We start from the raw sequence: 21,163 nt of genomic DNA on the forward strand, positions 1-21,163 counted from the left end.
TTACACCAGGAGGCACCTCATGTAGAAGTTCCAAAGGTACACTGTGAAAGAAACGTACACCCTTTGGGGTGTATATTTGCCACACAACAATAATCGCCATCTGTCTTGCTTGCATTTTCTGTCTTGGAAACGCTGCACTCGCCGCATTCATATCGAGAATGCTCTGTCATGCTGATAACACGCTTGCCATTCGGGACTAGGAAGTACCGTGCTAGCAGCTTGAAAGAAAGGAAATGCGGACACGACTAATGACGATTATGGTTGCGTGGCAAGATACGACCAAAAAGGTGCACTACTGTTCAAGAGTTAGCGGTATAATGTAGACAGGGAGGCCTTGATGAAGAAAAAGAAAGATATAGAGATGTATAAGTATTAGTGTAGTGAAAAACTTGTGCGGCATACTTGATTACCTAAAGCTGGCTAGGTGACTATTTTGCACCGTCTCATTTGGCAGGGAATGTCAATCACCATCGTCATCTGGTCATCGAATCATCTCGAATCGAATCTCGAATCATCTCGAATTATCATCACCACCATCAGCATCCTATCGAACTTTTTGACACGCAATGTGACATGCATGACATGCAAGACGCGTAGCGTCAATGCCTACAAACTTCGCATTGAAGTTCCGTTATATTCCACCAGTTGTCCCGATAGCAGTTACATATAGAAGTTGCATGCGGTGCGTAGCGGGACCTGGTGGACTCAAACTGACCAGGTGGATATTTGTCAAGGCAGAAAGCTGGGCTAGCTGGTGTGACATCATTATTCAAAAGACTAGGCATTTGGCGTGGCTTAGCATGAGTACGCTCCTATATGAAAGAACTCAATTGTACTGATGCTCGACCCATGGATACGTGAACGGAAAGCGTACAAAACGGGCAGTGTGCAGAAGTTTTCAGCAGGGGTAGTATTGTTTTAGACCTTCAAAGGAGTTCGGGCTAGATATTACCGTGCCGATAGTGCCGATAGTGCCGAAGGTAGTGCTTTAGAAATCATGATGTGCACACCCTATAAATAGTTGTTATATCCATCCACATCGATACTGATCCTTAATGATGTCCTTAACACTTTCTAAAGAAGAAGAAGAAGAAACTTTAGTAAAGAATAGTCCGGCAGTTCTTGATGTGGTGGCCTCAGGTGACGGCTCGAAGTTCTTGGACTCGAGCGGCATCTTCGGCTTGCCGGACGGCCCAGAGCTGGTCTGCCAGCTCTGAACTTCTGATAGCCGCCTCCCAGCGGCGGCGACACCTACGGAGAAGGTCCCCGGCGGCTCCCGCATCCGGGGCGGCGTCGGGAAGAACGGAGCTCGAGCATTCTACTCTGGCAACAGCCGCGATTATGTACGCGTCGCCAACGGAGCTGCTTTGATTACCGTTGTTGCCGGTACACTCCCAGAGCATGTGTCGCAGCGTTGCTCTGCGTCGCATGTTTTACACGCGTCTGTTGGGTACAAACGCGGATAGCAGTGGTGTAAGATAGCGGGGCTAGGGTAGGTGTGTGTCTGGAGCAAGCGTAACGTCACGGCCTCGTTCCTGTTCAGTTTATCGTGTGGTGGCGGGAATCTGCGTCTTTCGAGTCTGTAGTGTTGGGTGAGGTCTCTGAACGTGGTTAGGCGATCGCCCCACGCCCAGTGTGTTTCTTGTTGCTGTGTTTCTGTTGTAGTGTCCCGATCCGGCAGATCCGATGCCCCGCTCTCGGGGGCGGAGGCGGCCACATAATCAGCGGCGGCTCGGCGTGTGAGACCTCGAGCCGTGGCGTGGGCCCCCTCGTTTCCCGCTAGCGGAACATCGGTGTGTGCCGGGGTCCAGAGGAGGAAGACCGTAGAATTTTGGGGTTGCGAGGGCGATGACGAGTCGCCGTCGTCAGAAATTTGGAGTATGCGGGCCGCTTCCCGCGAGACACGACCGCGCGCGAGGCCGCGGATTGCCGCCTGCGAGTCGCTGATCACGATCGCAGCGTTCGGCACCGCGACGAGCGCTAGGGCTATCGCGGCTTCTTCGGCCGCTTCCGTGTGTCCCGTGGTCACCGTGGCGCTCGCGAGGCACCTACCCGAGCGGTCTACAACCGCTATCGCGTGCGCGCTTCTCCCTCCTCCATATCGCGCCGCGTCTACGTACACCGCCTCGTTGCTGTTACCAAACTTCTTCTCAAGGTCGCTTGCTCGTTTGTTGCGTCTCCCGGTGTGGTGCGTCGGGTGCATGTTCTTGGGAAGCGGCGGGATGATCAGGCGGTCGCGAACAGAGGCGGGAACCGCCATCTTTTCTCCATGCTGAGTGTGGTACGCGATGCTGAGCGACTCGAGGATGCATCGACCTGCCTTTGACCTCGATAATCGTTCGTATTGCGCAATGTCGTGCGCCTCGATTAACTCGTTGAGAGAGTTGTGAACTCCGAGCTCTAGAAACTTGTCGGTGCTCGCGTTGAGTGGAACGCCGACCGCCCTCTTGAAAGCCTTTCGGATCATGCATTCGACTTTGTTTTTTTCGGACCCGATCCACCTCACGTAGGGGGCAACATACGTTATGCGGCTTATCGCGTACGCCTGCACGAGACGGATCGCGCACTCTTCACGCATACCATTGCGTCTGTTCGTGATGCGACGCAAGAGTCGGATGGTGTCATCTACCGAACGACGAAGTATTCGCACCGTCTCTCCGTTATGGCCATTTGCCTGCAGGTGTAACCCTAGGATTCTAATTTTCTCTACGTGCGGTACGGGAGTACCATCTGCCAATGTAATGCGTATTTTCGAATATTCGCGTTCCTGTTCGCGCAGGGTTTTACGACCTCTCCTTGTGGGTTTGTAGAGTAAGAGTTCGGACTTGGTAGCCGAGCACTCGAGGCCCGTTCCACGCAAGTAATTCTGAACCGCATCTACTCCTGCCTGTAGCGTTCGCTCGACGTGACCGTCACATCCCCCTCCGGGAACCCAGAGGGTGATGTCATCCGCGTAGAGACTGTGATGTAATCCTTCTATTTCTGTTAATTTCTCGGGTAGACCAAGTAGAACTAAATTAAAGAGTAATGGTGATATGAGGGATCCTTGCGGCGTGCCGCACGGACCCGTCTGAAATTCCGGTGATTCCTCGTCACCGACGACGACGCATGCGCGCCTGCCCGTGAGGAAATCTCTAACGTAATTATACATTCTTTGGCCTAGTCCTAATGTTCTAATTGTTTTTAAGATGGCTTCGTGCTTAACACTGTCAAAGGCCTTTTTAATATCTAAGCCTAGAATTGCCTTAGTGGAGCTGGTAGTGTCGTCTACGATCTGGTGTTTAAGTTGAAGCAATACGTCCTGTGCGGAGAGGTTGCGGCGGAATCCTAGCATGGTGTGCGGGAACGCGTCATGATCTTCGAGAAAGTCGGTCACGCGGGTGAGAACTGCGTGTTCCATGACTTTGCCGACGCAAGACGTAAGGGAAATCGGTCTTAGATTATCGAGCGTAACTTGCTTGCCAGGTTTAGGAATCATGATAACGCGGGCCCGTTTCCACGCTTCGGGAATCGAACCCTCTCGCCAGCACTCATTGACGTAGGCCGCGAGTCGGGAGATTGACTCGTCGTCTAGGTTTCGGAGAGTCTTGTTGGTAACCCGGTCCGGGCCGGGCGCCGATCGAGTTTTGAGTTCGACCAGGACTAACCGAATTTCCGATTCGCTAAATTCCGCGTCCAGTTTCTTGTTTGTGACGCCGTCGTACTCAGCGTACTGGATGCTTTCGGCTTTCTTAAAGTAACGGTCACGTATGGCGTCAAGGAAGTTATCGCCTTTATAATCTCTTAGGAGTCTACGAGTCTTGTGGCCTTGAGCGGCCCGAGTCTCCTCCGGATCTAATAGGTGTCTAAAAAGGCGCCAAGCGCTCGCCCCGGTCATCTGCCTCTCGAGGCCGTTGCACGTGTCTTCCCATTGTGCCCTGCATACCTGAAGTGCGTGTTCTTCGATGCCTCTGTCTAACTGCGCTATGCGTTTGCGCAACGCCTTATTATGTCTTTGGCATTTCCATCTCTTTAGGAGGGCTCGCTTTGCTTCCCACATGTGTAGGAGCCTGCTGTCAATTATTTCGAGCTTCGCCTCGGGCGGAACGTCGGTCGTTGCTGCACCTACGTCCCTTCTGAGCGTCTCGGTCCACTCGTCTATGTCCGTAATCGGCTTATCGCCTCGCCCCGCTTCTTTTCGTTTCTTGCGGAACGTGTCCCACTTCACGAGCATGAGCTTACGACCTTTGCCCTCAGGCTAAGTACCACGACCGCTCGGGCCCGTGCCTATCGTTATCTCGATCAGCGCATGGTCGCTCCCCAAATCTTCCTGCGTGTTTTGCCAGTGCGCTGTTGTTACATTTGAAACAAACGCAAGGTCTGGTAACGTATCGGCACTCACGCTGTTCCCTCTGCGTGTAGGGTCGGCGGGATTCGCGATCAGTGCAAGCATTTGGTCTTGCGAGTCTTCCCAAAGGTGTTTGCCCTTGGGTGTTTCTCGGGTGTAGCCCCAGGCTCCGTGGGGCGCGTTAAAGTCGCCCGCAACAAGTAGAGGCTCGCCGCCGGAAGCCGCGCGCGCGGCCCGCAGTAGGTCCCCGAATCTGTGCTGCAGCGTGGGTTTACTATACACGCTAAGGACGAATAGTCCTCGGCCGCTCTTAGGGATTAATTCTACGAACACGTGAGGGATATTTACGCAGGCAAGTTCTCGCTGCGCCACAGTGACATTACGCCGAACGAGCACGGCGGCGACCGGCAACGGGCGTGGCGGGGGAGACGGCCGGCGCGGCACCATCGCCCCCGGCCCAGCGCCGCCCGCCACGCGGGGTGTAGCCCGTTTCCTTCTTTGCCTGTTCTCCGTCGCGGTCGCGTCTATGGCTTTGTAGCCAGCTAGTTTAACCGGATGGTTTGTCTCCTGTAAAAGGATCACGTCTGGTTTCGTCTCGCGGCTGCGTATGAATTGCTGGAGATTCCCCCGCTTCTTCCTGTAGCCCCGGCAGTTCCACTGCCAGATTGTGTATTGTTGTTTCCCAGTGCTAGTGTGCTTCGTTGCGTGTGTAGCCATGGTGATGCCTGTATTTAATTTAACCCGTCACTATCGAGGCGACTTGGTTGCTGCTGCGGTTGCAGCTGCGGTTGCGTCTCTACGTCTGTGAGCGTGTTTTGCTGCTGCTGATTGTGTTGTTGCTGTCTAGCGTATGGCTTGCTCATTGTTCTGATTGGTCTGCCTGCAGCTGGCGACAGCCTCGTTTCTATGTCGTCTATGCGCACCAAGTGCGCGGCGAACATTTGTGTTATTTGGTCAGAGAGCTTAGCTAGCGCGGTATTGAACATTTCGTTCATAAGAGCCGTCTGTGTTGTAAAACGTTCCTCGAGGCTCTTCTCAATATTGTCCACACGCTTCTGTAGTTTCTCATAACGGCCGCATCCCTGTTTGCTGTCGGGTCTTGCGGGATCTAGTGCGATCCTTTTCGCGGTAACTGGACGATCATCGCGTTCATCCGCCGTCTCCCTCGAGCTGCCCTCGTTGTCCGTGTCCATCCCGGCCGGCTCAGGCCGTGATGGAGTCGGTGATCGAGGCGCTGAGGTCGGCGGCATCGTCGTTTGACGTTGCGATGGTTGCTGCGGTTGTGGAGCCTCGCCTTTCAATTTGATATTCTCCTCTCTAAGGAGCGCATTTTCGCGTTTAAGCTCTGCAATTATCAATTCTAATGGCTCTAGACGTTGTTTTAGGACTCGCTCTATCGCTCGCTCGAGCTCGTTCCCACCGCCGCCGCCAACAGCGGGCCCGCCAGAGCGGCCCGCCGAAGCGCCTCCGCCGCCGGGAGAAGCGGCGACAGCCGCCCAGCTCACCTGTTGCCCAGTGCTCCTGTGAACTTGCTGCTGCCATGGCTGCTGCTGCTGACTTTGTTGGTTGATGTGGCCCACAGCTGCGGTGCCCAGACCGCCGCCACCGCGCGTCATCGACGTACTTCCCGGCCTCTGTGCTCGGTTGCGAGAGCGGGATCGAGATCGGGATTTTCCCGCACGGCCCTTCCCGCCGCGGCTAGTCGAGCGTCCTCTTCGGTTGTCGGTGACTGAATGGCGGTCTATCTTTGGAAAACTTTCTAAAAATAATTTTATTGATGTTGAGAGCCCACGTTGGCGGTCTCACCTCGATGTTATTTATCGCTCACCTAAGGTATAATATTATATACAAAAGAAGAAAATGGGCGATACCGTCGGCCCAACCTAGGACGCCCTCATGAATACTGAGCGCAAAGAGGAAACCTTACAAGCTTAAATCTGGTTACCTCTTATTAAAACAAAGCAGCACGTTTTCACATATTGTATATTCAGGGATAAAGCAGAATAATAAAATCAATGATGTTTGATACGTTACAAACACATTGTTTCCGCCATTAGTTGGTAAAATGTATAGACAATAAATAATTTTTGAATAAAACTTCCTCGAAAACGTGTAACTACAGAGCAGTAACTGTCTCTCACTAAGGTAAAGCTGTTCTTTAAAATACGGGATTCAAAATATATGGAAGCGATGTTGCTAGACATGAAGTTAGCCTGGTGATAAAATATTGAAGCAACCTAGGTGCAGCCAAATAAATATATTAGGCCTAGAATGAGTAGCTGACATTTCCCAGAAATCAGTTGTCGCTCATGTGTTTCCTACTGCCACATTAGTTTGTTCATTAGCACTGAATGAAAACTGTGTGATGATTTTAGCAATGCTCTGAGGTACTTACAGAGCTCAATAACATTTTTTAAACTTTAGCTCGTCCTCGTCGCTCTGCAAAAGGAAAATACTGACACAGGTGTTCTTTTTTATAGGTTCACATCAAGCTGATATGTAGGAACGGAAAAGTAATAAATTGTGGCGGAAGCCTCATTACTCGGGACGTAGTACTGACTGCTGCGAACTGCCTAAAAGACGGGTAATGCATATGAGATAAGTACTGCATGAATCACAGATAAATACTACAAGGTGGCATTTCTAAACAGGCATTCTAAGTGTAACTGTTGCATAGTATCAGAAAATATAATAGTACCTAATGCGGTCGAACACGTGGCTGAATTTTGTTTCGCATAAATGCTTTGTGGCTTGTCTCTTGTATATTTATGTCGAGAACTCTTAGACCGGCGCAACTGATATATGTTGTGGCCTGTGATCAATTCGCAGTGCAAATATGGAAGCTAACACATATCACTACAGCTTCACTCCAGTTGTGTGCTCCTTTACAATTTGATACAACTCGAACAGACCAAATTTTTGCGCGCTTCGTATCATAATTGATGCTTGTTGTCTTTGTATTTGCGGCTTTAGAAGGTTGCATCCAGTGTTCTCGTGTTGAACAGTACAATGCCTGCTTTGTGAAAGCCCACAAAATGAAATGAAGTTTCACTCCAATAGCATTTGCTGAGGCATACGTACAATGAAAAATAATAGCGAATCCTAGCTTTTGTGCTAGATAAAAGCCAATACCTTAGAAAGACCTGTTATGATTATCATCTTGGATGAAGGCAAGAATATCTCAATTTGTATGCACTGTACAGTGTTACAGACCATTATATGCCCCGGAGAAGTTTATAACAAAATGCTTGAGAATACAAAGTGACAGAATAGTAAGGTGGTGCTACCACAGTGAACCAGCTGCACGTTCACTATATTCATTTCACTTTTTCTGAGTGTCTCCTTTATGTGTGTGGGTAAGATGCGTTCAAGATTACACCTTTTAGTCTCCAACTTCGTTACATACAAGTTGCTGGACGCACATTGCATATCCTTAGAAGAAATGATAACGTTGCTGTGTTGACGCCACGTGAAAGGAAAAGCGGCAGGAAAAGGACTGAGCAGCAAGCATGGGGACGCGGTTGTGGTGCCAGCATTATCTTATTAGGACCATACGTTTTTTTCATATTTAACCTCACATCTAGAGACACCACTTTCTTAGTCGAACTAGCATGCTGGGCTTCATGTTTGCGCAAGGTAACTTTGGCTTCATGCATAAGAGCATAACTAGTTCATCCTTCAAAGGCCCTAATACCATTTATCGATTTGTCTTCTGAAACAGCAACATCTGGCCCTCTACAAGGTGTAGGAATGTAGCAGATATTTTTTGTGTTAGTTTCAATAGGCGTGCAATACTTGGCATCCAATGAAGTGTTTTCTGCAAATTCCACAAACTTATTTTTTTTTCAAATGTACGTTCTTTCAGGAACTCATTATACCGCAAGGTATTGGCATACTATAACAGCACCGCGCCATTCAGCGGTCGTTCTCTTGAGGTTACTCATGCGAAAATTCATGAAAAGTATCGACATCCTTCTAACGGATACGACATTGCTTTGCTAAAGGTGAGTCAAAACTTTAACACAATATGAGACGCTCCATGCATTTATAATTTTACATGTTCTTCCGAAACAATCATTTATAAAATGTTATTCAGGACGGCTGTGTTGGAACGAAGCTTGCATTATGAAAACAAAGTGCCTGGGACATGTCTTCGTTTTCGGTTCCTCAGAAGACTGTTCAACATTATACAGCTTTGGCGTATACAGTCCCCCAAAATCGTGGCATAACCATTCACACAATGACTGTCATTGGCAATGCGATTCTCAATAAAGCAAAGTAGTTTTCTGTAGTTGTCTATCAGATAGTTCCGTTGCTTCTGCTGCATATGACATACCCTGTGCCGGTGTCGTCCCATTTTCAAGACAAGCTTGTATAGGCTTACAAGTGACGTTGTCGTGGTCGCGCAAAAAAAAAGAAACAGTTGCTTCCAGACCACAGCAGTTGCGCGTAACCAGTCAAACCCATTTCGCATCCGCCTGTCTGGGAACGGGCAGGAAAGGTTTCGAGCGCGCTGCGCCGGCTTCATTTTCCTTCGCTCATTCCAGGAAAACGGATGGGAAGGCCACGCGATGTATGTTCTCCTGAAAAAGCGCTAGCGCTGAACGAGTGGCGGGGAGTGAGTCAGTGAGTGTCAACTTTATTATTAGAAGGGGTAAAGGATAAGGGAAGCTAAGCTGCGTAGGCTGCCAGGCTGTACCAGGCGATGGCGTCTTCAGCTCGTGCCAGGACCCGTGTTTGGATGTCTCGGTCGGTGCTGGAGAGAAGGGCCTCGCATTGTTTGTCGGTGGGGGATTGCGAGACTAGGTCGGCGGGCGGGGGGTCTTCCTGGCAGGTCCAGAGGATGTTGTTCAACGAGGCAACGTCGCCGCACAGGCAGCAGCGTGGATCAATGACACAAGGATGGACGTGTGAAAACACTAGGGGGTACAGAAATGTGCGGGACAGGTGATCTCGGACCGCTTGGGAAGACTGCCATGTGGGGTTGGGTAGGCGTGCCGTTCGAGGCGAAAGTGCTGGGTAATGTCGTGGTAGATGACCTGGGGCTCCGGCTCAGGGGCGTCCGACGCAGAGGGGCCAACCGCTCGGTCGACGAATCCTCGAGCATGTTGGTGAGCCGACTCGTTGCCGGGGTGGCCCGAGTGGCCGGGGACCCAGACCAGTTCAATGTGACACGGTTCGTTCTCCAGTATGAGTGGGCGAAGGCGCTGTAAGGTGGTAGGTGAGACGAGACGTCGGGCGAAATTGGAGATGGCGTGCTTGGAGTTGGAGAGTATGACGCTGGCTTCGGTCGAGGTGGCAGCTAAAGCGATGGCAGCCTCCTCAGCCTCGACGACGTAAGTCGTTCGAACGGTGGCGTCCGTGATTGTCGGCCCCGAGGGCGCCAAGGAGGGCGAGAGGGAAACGACCGCGAAAGCGTCCAAGGCGAGGCGTAGCGGGCAGCATCCACGAAGGCGATGGCCAGATGGTCGGCGTACTTTGCGTGAAGCATGGCCGCAACGGCTGGGCGACGGGCGCCGTGGTGTCCCGCGAGCATATTCTTGGGTAGAGGCTTGATGGAAAAGGCTGCCCGAAGAGCATGCGGTAGTTGAGACTAAGTCTGGCGGGTGAGAAGAGGTGTCATGTCCGATGGAAGAGAGGGCGTAGCGACCGGTCGGCGCACGATGAAGGCACTGTACCTGAGCGGTGCGGTGAGCTTAGATCAGTCCGTCCAGCGTGTTGTGGACTCCCACGCTGAGGAGACGCGCGGGGAGAACTCGCCCGTAAATATGCTATCCGTCGGTGCGCCGATCAAACTGATAGAGCGACCCGAGCCAAGACAATTCAACACCAATGAGAAGAAGATCCCGAGTCGAGGGAGCGGGAGGCCGAAGCAATCTGACACAATTACCTGTGGGTTACTTAACCGTGACGAAGGCCAGGTACACGCAGGGCAAGTTTAGCTTACGCCCATTTTCCAGTAGGGGAAGGGTTCGTCATTTTTTTATGTGGAACTGGCTTGCCAAGGTCACCCTTAAACATGATGGCATGGCGAGGACTGTATGACGGCAAAGTGAAGACAATGGGGTAGCGATGAAAGAATGACGTTATCGAACGGTAAAAGCAGTGTGATAACGACGGCATTAGGACACTTAGATGACGCTTCTGCAGGGATCACGATAGCAAAACGGTAACGAAGAAGACAATGGCATGACGATGATGTTATACCGACTGCACGAAGATGATGGCATAAAGCGAGTGGAATGACGAAGTCAGAATGACAATAATGTAACGACCTCAATGACAGGACCACAATATGACATCGAATGCTTAACGACGACCTCTTGACGGTGATGACATGGCAACGGTGAAAGGATGATAGGATAATGACGATGGTGTAACGATGACTATATACCACACACTGTACGACAACGATCGTGTAATGATAACGGCATGGCGAAAGTCCAATGACGAAGCTGAAGTGATGAAAATAAACGATTTTGGCGGCATCACGACTGTGGTATGGCCTGTCATGCAACAAAGATGATGATAAAATTTAGTAATTGATAACGGCGGAAAAACGATATCGTGACGACGAAGGGACGACAGCAATGATATCACAACTCTGCGATGCCAATGGGGTTACGACGACAGGCATGACAATAGCTGAATGACAAAGCTGGAATGATTGCGATGGAACGGCCTGAACCAAGCGTTATTTACTTTTTATAGTAACCTGTATTCAACAAAAATAAAGAGTTCGTAGTTTGCACTTTGTTTGCCTGCGTCCTTGTTTCTTTGAACGAGACACTTTTTGCCAATGTAAAATTCATTAAAAGGTAATCATGAACAGTATGACAACTAATGCACGACTGTGTGACAAGTAAAGCGTAACATTGACGACATCATGAGAGTCGCATGTCAAAGCAAAGGGTAATGACGATGAAACAACCACATGTGCAGTGTCCACAGATGGCAGATAACTCAGGCCATTTGGTGGGCGTAAGTGGCCCAGTGACACACACACACGCACACGCACACACACACACACACACACACACACACACACACACACACACACACACACACACACACACACACACACACACAGACAGACAGAGATAAAAGCAATCATGATAACATGTGTAAAACGTCTGAAGATGGAAGAAAATGATAATTCCATCAAATCTCGCTATGGTCAAAGGTGTTGAAGTTAAAAACCACTAACGAAAATTTCAGGTTTAAGAATGTAAAGGATATTAATGGACAGAAAATCACTTTTGTTTCGAAGTAATTACCTACACTAGCAAGGTATTTTGAAGACAAGCTCTTCACAGCTTGTTTCGCATGGTCTTGGCATATCTGGGATCTAGGTACCTAGTAACCTCATATAAGTTGGATGGCTCCGTGACTTATAGATACCGTGTGAACAGGACGATAGTGCAAAATGATAGTGCTTCGAGCCAACAACAGGCGACAATAGTCATCAGCAAAGAATATATAAAAGAAAAAAAATGCGAACAATTATCCGTAAGCGGGTTACCTGTTGTGCGGCCGTCAAGTACCACTTAATGCAAGTGCCGCGTAATCAATGACAAGGCGCGATGCGTCCGCATTCGAAAGTATACCCAGAGTCAAACAATATGAATACCGCGGTGTATGTATAAATGAAGGAAAGACCAAGTGAAGCATTCGCAAACATAACCTAATATGCAGCAATAATATGACATAAATGGCTATGGGACTACAATAAATACAAGGTGGTGCGACAAGTTTGGAATACCTTAATGGGGCCAGCGCAAATGTTCGCACATGCATTTATGTGCTTTAAACCAGAAGTCTGGGGCGGCATGGAGATTAGCCAGAAGTAAGTGGCCCGACTGGTTTGAGGGCCTAGAATAAGACCAGAAAAGAAGCAATGCAAGTGCACATAGGTTGGTCTTCTTATAATGAAAGATAAGCGCCGAGCAAAGTTAGTTTTAAAGAAAGACTAAGGATCACTGAAGAGAAAGGACGGCTGGCTAAACTGAACAAATATATGTACATGAAAAGCGGGGATAGAAGACATTTGGCAACAATATACAAGGTAACATTTAAAATGTAAATAGACAACAAGGAATCGTAACAGAGAAAGTGGAAAAAAAAACATATCCTGTAAGAGCAGTGAAATTATTGCGAGCCTCTAGGAAGAAATGATGGCTGCACAGCGCACGGGAACACTACACGGGGCAAAAAGGACAGTACGAGGCGTTAGAAACAGAACAGTGCCTCGTCCTATCACAATTCTAGAGGGCAAGCTGTTATGGGTCATTCCAATATCCGTTTCGATTGCAAATGGGGTCCGCCGCCGCCTGCACCCCAGCTGTCCCATGTTCATCGCAGCTATCGCCGGGAATGAGAAAAAAAAAATACCCATTCTCCGCTGAGATTGAACGTCGGTTCGCGGCGTGGCTGTTTGCTGCTCTACCACAGAGCCACGCCAGCTTTTTTTTTTCATACATAGTAGCAGGCTCTTCAGCAAGGCAAGAAAAACAACACGCTACAGAACATCGGGGTGACTGAAAGCACACATAAAAGTTAGGTAAGCGCGTGCACGTTTCCAGTAAAGGCATCTAGTCCAGCTCTGTTTGTTATGCAGCGCACACACTACAAACGTAGGAAACAGATTCCTGAGAAAGGGCCGTGTGTTTCGCCATGGTTCAGCGTGCCTGTCGCACATTCTACTGCGCCGAAGGCTATGTAGGCTGAGTACCATGAACATATCACATAGTGGGCCACAGGGATGTTTGAAAAGTAGGAAACGAATGGTGTATGGTGTTACATCTAAATCGTCATTAGGTGTTTTTAAGAGAGTGTCCCAGAAGAACACGGCATCCCTGCAATCTGGAAAACTGTGATCAATCGTTTCAGCATCTGGACACATGCACCAGTTAATCGACCACGCCCGAAACAGCCCCCTTTTTCTAACGAGGTTTTCAAAGCAAGGGTTACGCGAAGCTAACTTGCAAAAAAGTTTTGATACCTGGAGAAATGATAATTCAATGAATACGCTTAAATACATATAGGTGATGACATTCCAAATAAGATGCATAATAATGGGGACAAGGAAACGATTTCCTTTGAGTGCAGCAGAAATTTCATTGCGGGTGGGAGTGAAGGTATATTCCATAATAATGTACGCCTTAAAAAAGTGAAGGCCTGCATCAACCTCCTTCAAGAAGCCCCATGGAGCCCTTGGTGTATCTCTGACAGATGACGACACAACTATTTCTAGAAGACAATTGATTAATCGAAGTTGGAAAATCTCTCTTAGAAATAGACTGTTTACATCACGAAAGGAGAGTAACCGGGAGTCAATTTGCCTAACAAAAATGTGAACTGGGCCATGATGTGAGATGCGTGCCGAGTAGCGTCTGTATGAGCGCCCTTTGTATCGAAGTTGCATATTATTACACCAGGAGGCACCTCATGTAGAAGTTCCAAAGGTACACTGTGAAAGAAACGTGCACCCTTTGGGGTGTATATTTGCCACACAACAATAATCGCCATCTGTCTTGCTTGCATTTTCTGTCTTGGAAACGCTGCACTCGCCGCATTCATATCGAGAATGCTCTGTCATGCTGATAACACGCTTGCCATTCGGGACTAGGAAGTACCGTGCTAGCAGCTTGAAAGAAAGGAAATGCGGACACGACTAATGACGATTATGGTTGCGTGGCAAGATACGACCAAAAAGGTGCACTACTGTTCAAGAGTTAGCGGTTTAATGTAGACAGGGAGGCCTTGATGAAGAAAAAGAAAGATATAGAGATGTATAAGTATTAGTGTAGTGAAAAACTTGTGCGGCATACTTGATTACCTAAAGCTGGCTAGGTGACTATTTTGCACCGTCTCATTTGGCAGGGAATGTCAATCACCATCGTCATCTGGTCATCGAATCATCTCGAATCGAATCTCGAATCATCTCGAATTATCATCACCACCATCAGCATCCTATCGAACTTTTTGACACGCAATGTGACATGCATGACATGCAAGACGCGTAGCGTCAATGCCTACAAACTTCGCATTGAAGTTCCGTTATATTCCACCAGTTGTCCCGATAGCAGTTACATATAGAAGTTGCATGCGGTGCGTAGCGGGACCTGGTGGACTCAAACTGACCAGGTGGATATTTGTCAAGGCAGAAAGCTGGGCTAGCTGGTGTGACATCATTATTCAAAAGACTAGCGCAAATAACAGGGACACAGACGGAGGAAGCGACAGGATTAGCGCTCATCCTATCACTTCCTCCGTCTGTGTCCCTGTTATTTGCGCTAGCGTTTTGATTAATGGATATTTGTCACCACCTCGTTTCGAAGGGGACGCCAGTAAACCATAATTATCGTCGCCATCAACGCCAACGTACCGTATCACGGGTAAAGAGACGTGATACGTAAGCCACGTAGTCTAGACACCTGTGTTTACACTTCGGTGCACGTTATGGCGCATCCTCGCAAGGTGCAAATGCCTGCAGAAGAAGCGAATCGTAGAGCATAGCGCGTGGCTCCAACCAGGCAACATTAGGCTGAACAGACCTATGTGCAGAGATCAGGAAAAGCCGCCGCTCGCCGTCTATGCCAGGCGTACAGCTCAGACCAATCTCGTGAAAACAATGCGAAGAGACTTCGCCGCGAACACCCTGTAGTGCATGGCGCCGAAAATGGAGCCACCCTATGGAGCCCATCCTCGAGCTAACGCTGTGAATGTACAGCGTGTACCGCGCCAGTCGGTGGCCTTTTTTCCGTGTGTTGTCCATTTGGTTGCGCTTTGCAGCAATCAGGAGGTAGATACAGTAAATTGGATGTGAAAGGGGAAACAAAAAAGCATTACGGAGACTTAGAAAACGCATGAAGTAATCAGAAGGGAAAATGAAAGCAAATGGACCGGCCTGGCTATTCAAGGCCCAAGGTGACTGCCTTCGAACAAAGACATATCGGAGGAACTAAGCGCCACAGGAGGAGACTTGTACGCACTGAGAAAAAGCGCGGAAACAACACCGTATGTTATAAAGAAATGCCCAGGTGTTCGTCCAGTGAATTTTGTAGAGTGCGCGTCTTTCAGAAGCATTGGGTTTCAAAGAAGATTGAAGGCATAACTGATCAAGAGTCTAGATTACTAAGTAACAGTGCAATCAAAGGAGAGAAGGGATTGACAGAACTGGAGTCATTGCTAGCGCAGGTAACGGTGCAATATAATAATAAAGGTTCTAAATGAAGATGTTAGGATCCAGATCAGATAGGTAAAAAGCTTGGTGTTGATAGGCGTTGTAAATGTTAATTAAATAAACAACATAGGGTAATATTTGTCTCCACCTGGTCTCAAAGGGGGTGCGAAATAATATCAATATTATCATCGGGACCGAGCAGACCTGGGCAGCGAGAGTCGGTTCGCCCGAGTCTTGGACGAGCGCAGGCGCAAACGAAGAGCATAGGGTCCCTAGATTCTTTCTCTCTCCTCCGCAATGTAGGCACAGTTCATTGAGTTACCACAGGAAAGCGGTTTGCCTTGCGTGGCCTGCGTTGACGCAGTCCTAGCACGGTGTGGTAGATCATATGTAGTGTGTGAAGTGTTAGTACCGGCAACAAGCAGCCGTGTAGTAAGGCAACAGTCGACGCCTAAGACAGGAACCGCAAGCACGCCGAGTGAGCAGATGGTCGGTGAGCCAGTGAGATTACCGACAAGCGGGAAGCTTGTCTCGCCAAATCACGTGTCACGTGTCAGCAGTGCAAGAAGCATGACTGAGGCTTACGAGGACCACCTTGTCTTAATGGTTTCATTGTATCATGAACACATGATCATTTCCACATCGATTCGTTTCAAGCATTATGTGCGTCGAACTTGTCTTCTTCGGCATCCGCATTTGGTTGATCCTGTCTTTTTCTGCAGTAGTGTATGAAAAGGAAGTATATCGCGAAAGCAGAATGTTGCATACATTTTAGGGACGACTAATTGGACGTTTACTAAATATACGCAGTGTATGTTACTATGCGTTCTATAGTAAATTTGAGCAAAGGTTCGGTTGCTACAGTAAACATAGAATGCTGCGCTCAATCTGTCTCCAACTATGAGGGCACTGTAACAATAGTTTAATTTTATTTCGTTCACCATGAGAAAATTACAGATAAATTGAAGCCAGAGTAACTGATTCACCATGTATCACTTTTCCCGCATTTCGTGGTTTAGCTTACATCGTCCTGAGGATTGTGCCTGCGCGCACATGGAGGTATCTGGGCACACACATATTCATGAAGGTTTAGCAAGATCAATACTACTGGTGCCTCTTTTGCAGTTTAAGATGCTACACTTCGTAGCAATTTGTTGAGATTGAAGGAAGCGGTAAGAAATTTAGGTTGTGTACCCGAATAACCAATGTTTCCTTCCAAATCGTGATTTCCATAACACTTTTGTAAATGTTTGGGCGCAGCTTTCCAAACCCGTACCAAAATTTGATAGGTGCGTGAGGCCTGTATGCCTCCCGAAACCTAGACAGAAAACCAGGCCAGGAAGGATGCTTCTTGCTGGATTCGGCGTCGCCATTTTTCGTGAGTATAGACGAACTGCATTAAGAAAAATTTTGTAGTACAATTGCTTTACGTTTTTTTTTAACCACACGCAGTTGTGATATGCCGGAAATCTGATAAACTGCAGCACTTTTTTTTTCATTGTGGAACTTGTTCTCGGAAAAATGTAGCCCGAAGAACTGTTTTGTATCACTTAGTAAAATTTTTTTTAAGAACACGGTATTCGTTCAATAGACACATTAAAGAAGTTGTTCCGATACACTTGTGCAATCATAGTTCCTAAACTGAGAGCTTCCAAAAATACTCCAGTAAGGTTCTCAGTATTCGCTACTCAGTGTTCGAGAGCACCTAAAATCTATTACCGGATAAAATGCAGAGAGAGAGAGAGAGAGAGGAAATGATAAAAAAATGATGAAAAATGAGAAATGATAGTAGGGAGGTTAACAAGGACTGAGCCACGTTGACTACTCTACACTGGGGAAAGGGAAAAGGGCACGGAAAGATTAAAATAAGAAGAGAAGGTATACTGAAGATATCGTTCGGTCACTCAGTCCGGATCACAGACGCTGTCTCAATCCAATTGCTTTCAAATATCGCAGCAGCGCTTTTGTAGCCTTTTGTAGCTGTGATATGCGAGGCCATCGTCCCAAGATCTTGTTCAAGGTGAACGGTGTTCTATCTAGCTGATTGATAGCTGTACAGATGTCATGTTTTTCGTTTACAAAAGATGGACAGTAGCACAGTAGATGTCCTATAGTTTCCTCGACACCGCAGGCATTGCAGTCGGCGCTATCAGCCATTCCAATAAAAAACGTATATGCATTGGTTTTGCATCGATTTTGGGTGAATTCAGGTGTGTGCTACTTCTCTAATGTCATACGGTGTGCTAGCTTGCTTAGGTGTTGGGCTGCAACGGTCCGCGATAAAGGTACAGAAACAAGGGTTGCTCCTTCGTGTGCTTTCCTAGCAGCAATAAAATGTCGAAGTACACAGTCACCTAGTAGGGAAAATATAGCGGAGAGTGCAGTTTTATTGTGAATCTCAGGGTAACTGTCATGAATGCTAGGTGCCCGACAGATGACTCCAATTTAGTTTAGGTTCCTCACGACGAACACTGGAAACCAACGAATATAAAATAGTTAAGTATAGTACGGTCACTTATAGTGTATTATCAGCCGTCCTTTACAAAAGTAGACATAATATTTTAATAGGAACTTTTTTTTTTTTTAAAATTATGGGGTTTTACGTGCCAAAACCACTTTCTGATTATGAGGCACGCCGTAGTGGAGGACTCCGGAAATTTCGACCACCTGGGGGTCTTTAACGTGCACCTAAAGCTAAGTACACGGGTGTTTTCGCATTTCGCCCCCATCGAAATGCGGCCGCCGTGGCCGGGATTCGATCCCGCGACCTCGTGCTCAGCAGCCTAACACCATAGCCACTGAGCAACCGCGGCGGGTGAATAGGAACTCCAAACGACAAAAATCCTACATATTTCAGGTACAGTTTTTTCAGCATACATCATCACCTTGCACTGAAACTTAAAATTTGCGGTGGAGATTAGGCCAAAGCCCGTATTATTTTACCTAGTGCTAAGGAGAAGCAGAATAAAAGCACTCAGGCTGTCTATTGCACCGCTGAAATGTTATGCAACAAAATAATGTAGTGCTTATTAATGATGTTTGGGAAACCACCAGCCCAAACCTTAAACGGAGCCACCACATGAAGAACAGAGGAAATTGGAACTGCTAATTATTACGCATTTCTGCTTATACTAATATGCTGTTATGCAACTTCTGCACTATATTATTCCTCTATTAACCGGCCTCGACAGCTAGAGAGACGAAACCAGTACAAAGTTGTAAAACGTAACCTTCATGTTTTTGGCTGTTCTTCTCGCGGTATTTTTGTCGCTTGTAATTACTGTTCATTGACAGGGCGAACATATTCCCCAGCCGAATGAGTGTCAGAATGCTTTGCATCTTGTGTAGGAGTGAAGATTACGCAAAGCATAGCGTTTCAGAAAAGGAAATGTCTTTATTTGGCGAACAACCTGACATTAAATTCTGGAGTTTTATGTGCCGAAACCATGATGTGAGTATGGGGCACGCCATAATTCGGCCAGATGCAGGTAGCACAGATGTAATTCTCCTTTTCGATGATGTAGAACTTCCTTTAAACACAAAAAAATGATTACTGGATTGAGCATATGGAGATAAGGGAGCGCTATATACGGGCGAGTTATTGAAGCAGGGTGCTACATGTGCAGCCTTCTATCATACTCCATTGACACAAATTTTCACTTACCGGAAGATCATGCTCGTTTTGGAATCGCAGAGCATGCGAAAGGTATTGCTTCCTACCTTTTGGCTTCTTGTCTCCCTGCGTGCCCAGTTTTGTACTTTTCCCCGATGGCTAGTCACTGCTGATGTCATTTGCGTTGGGTTGTTTCCTCGGTCTGAACCAGTTTGCTATGGTTAGTAAAGGCAACGGAACGGACATTGAGGCGAACTGTATACGTGCCCGAGGGAATGCTCCTGATTATTTCAACGCAATATAGAATATTTTGCATTACCAGAGTCATAGGCAAAAGCATATGTATCTGGTAATACAGAGGCACATGCACTGACCCTGAACAAATATTTTCTAGAACTTACCGTGAACAAATAGGAAGTAACAAGGAAAAAAATAAAAGAGGAGCTAAAGAAGTTTAGTACGTTGATCCATTCTCTAGAATCACCATATTTCTTGCGAGCCTTCTTCGAAATGCCTACGGGAATTTTTCTAGTTAGCTTGTTTTGCCACATTGATACACGACACACTCATAAAGTCAAGTACATAAATGAAATACATGAGTTTGTACTTCATGTCTGGCATTTGCACCGTATCAACGATTTCCGTCTGAGAATCGCATGAACTCTGCCTAAGACATATATTTTGAGGTAATTCATGTAGCGCCATCTCAAATGAAAAAAAAAACAATATACATCATTTATTCTTCTGCGGAACAAGTAAACGGCCGCATGTTATTTTAGTTTACTGAAGCATTGTTCTATGTTTATTACAATTATGAATTCGGTTTCTTTTCATGAAGATGGCAAGAAGGCTGATCGAGTCCTCTATTACCTGACAAGGGCGTTATCAGACGATGAGTGTCGTGCGGCACTGACTAAGCAATGGAGCCATTGCGTTGATGTGAAGAAGGAGCTGCTCATGTGCTCCAAACACCACACTCAAAGGATGTATAAGGTACGTAAGTTCACTTTGTGATGATTCTAGAAAGTGCTCAATTTTCAGTAATACATTCCACATTTTGCACCCGCAAGGGTTATTGAATTGTATACTAGCAAACACACAGCGATATACCCAAGTGCAAATGTGGCAGCATGAAACGCCTCATCTAATATTTCACTACCCATCAACTGCAAATGAGGTACAAGTTTGAGCGCTTCTTTTCCTCAACGTGTACTTGCAGTGGGTGCTCGAAAGGGTTTGCAAACCGAATTTCGTCCCAAATACGACGTTTGACTTGTGTGCTATGTTTTATCTGTAGATTCATAAACTGTGCGTAAAATGAAACCATTTATTAACTCACGAAACTTTATCCACAAACCGGGATGTAGGTAGGTCTAAGCTGAACTATAGCCTGCCGTAAAGAAAAATTTCTTTTCTCCAAGCCGAAATACCACCTTGCCCATTCTAGAACAGGAGAGCGTTGATGACGTAGGCGAAAGAGCGACAAAAGTCATACCTGCAAGTTCTTTCGTTGGGTCCTCCACGTCGTTTTATTTTAAGAATATTATATTTACCAGCTCAAATCTAACACACAGTAGAATATCCGATCATCTCGATCTCCCTATTTTATATGCGAGTCATGAAGAATGCTGCTAACTAATCCTGCATTACTTTTCCACTTCGCCAGCCAATTTCATCCCATGCCTACATATTTCGCAAATGTTATCAAGCCACTATTCTTTCTGCACTCCCATTTTTACCATCCGTTCAAGCACATTTGCTTGTGGCTTATATATTCAGCGCAATAAACTATTTACTGAACGACTTTTTTTTCTTATCCGAAGTAGAAATACAGCTACACCTTTTGATTGGATAATCATTATCGTTTTCATATGGTATTGTTAGAATTACTCGGTTGAAATTCATCGCATATTGATTAGTCTTGAGTCCTCTTCCAAAATATTTCTAATACTTTAACCTGGAACCTTTTACATAAGAGCTTTTAGAATACACTGACTGTATACATTTTTTGAAAGCTCGTCTACACTTATCAAATGAG

The 21,163-nt window shown here is 47.0% G+C and overlaps 1 protein-coding gene and 1 long non-coding RNA gene across 2 annotated transcripts in view; one reads left to right on the forward strand and one right to left on the reverse strand.

Annotated features, from left to right (window-relative positions):
• The window catches only part of LOC135907614 (uncharacterized), a 92,995-nt gene that overhangs the window by 23,546 nt on the left and 48,286 nt on the right, over positions 1 to 21,163 (reverse strand). The window contains exon 2 of the long non-coding RNA XR_011509224.1: positions 19,233 to 19,340. This is a non-coding gene — a long non-coding RNA (uncharacterized lncRNA). The remainder of the gene's footprint in view (positions 1 to 19,232; positions 19,341 to 21,163) is intronic.
• LOC135907613 (mast cell protease 4-like) overlaps positions 1 to 21,163 on the forward strand; it is a 29,519-nt gene that overhangs the window by 6,513 nt on the left and 1,843 nt on the right. Inside the window, exons 4-7 of the mRNA XM_065439293.2 lie at positions 6,808 to 6,911; positions 8,193 to 8,331; positions 16,773 to 16,890; positions 19,964 to 20,118. Of these exons, the coding sequence (XP_065295365.2) occupies positions 6,808 to 6,911; positions 8,193 to 8,331; positions 16,773 to 16,890; positions 19,964 to 20,118 (516 nt within the window). The remainder of the gene's footprint in view (positions 1 to 6,807; positions 6,912 to 8,192; positions 8,332 to 16,772; positions 16,891 to 19,963; positions 20,119 to 21,163) is intronic.

The sequence above is a fragment of the Dermacentor albipictus genome, chromosome 10 (genome assembly GCF_038994185.2).
Source record: "Dermacentor albipictus isolate Rhodes 1998 colony chromosome 10, USDA_Dalb.pri_finalv2, whole genome shotgun sequence".
NCBI lineage: Eukaryota > Metazoa > Arthropoda > Arachnida > Ixodida > Ixodidae > Dermacentor > Dermacentor albipictus.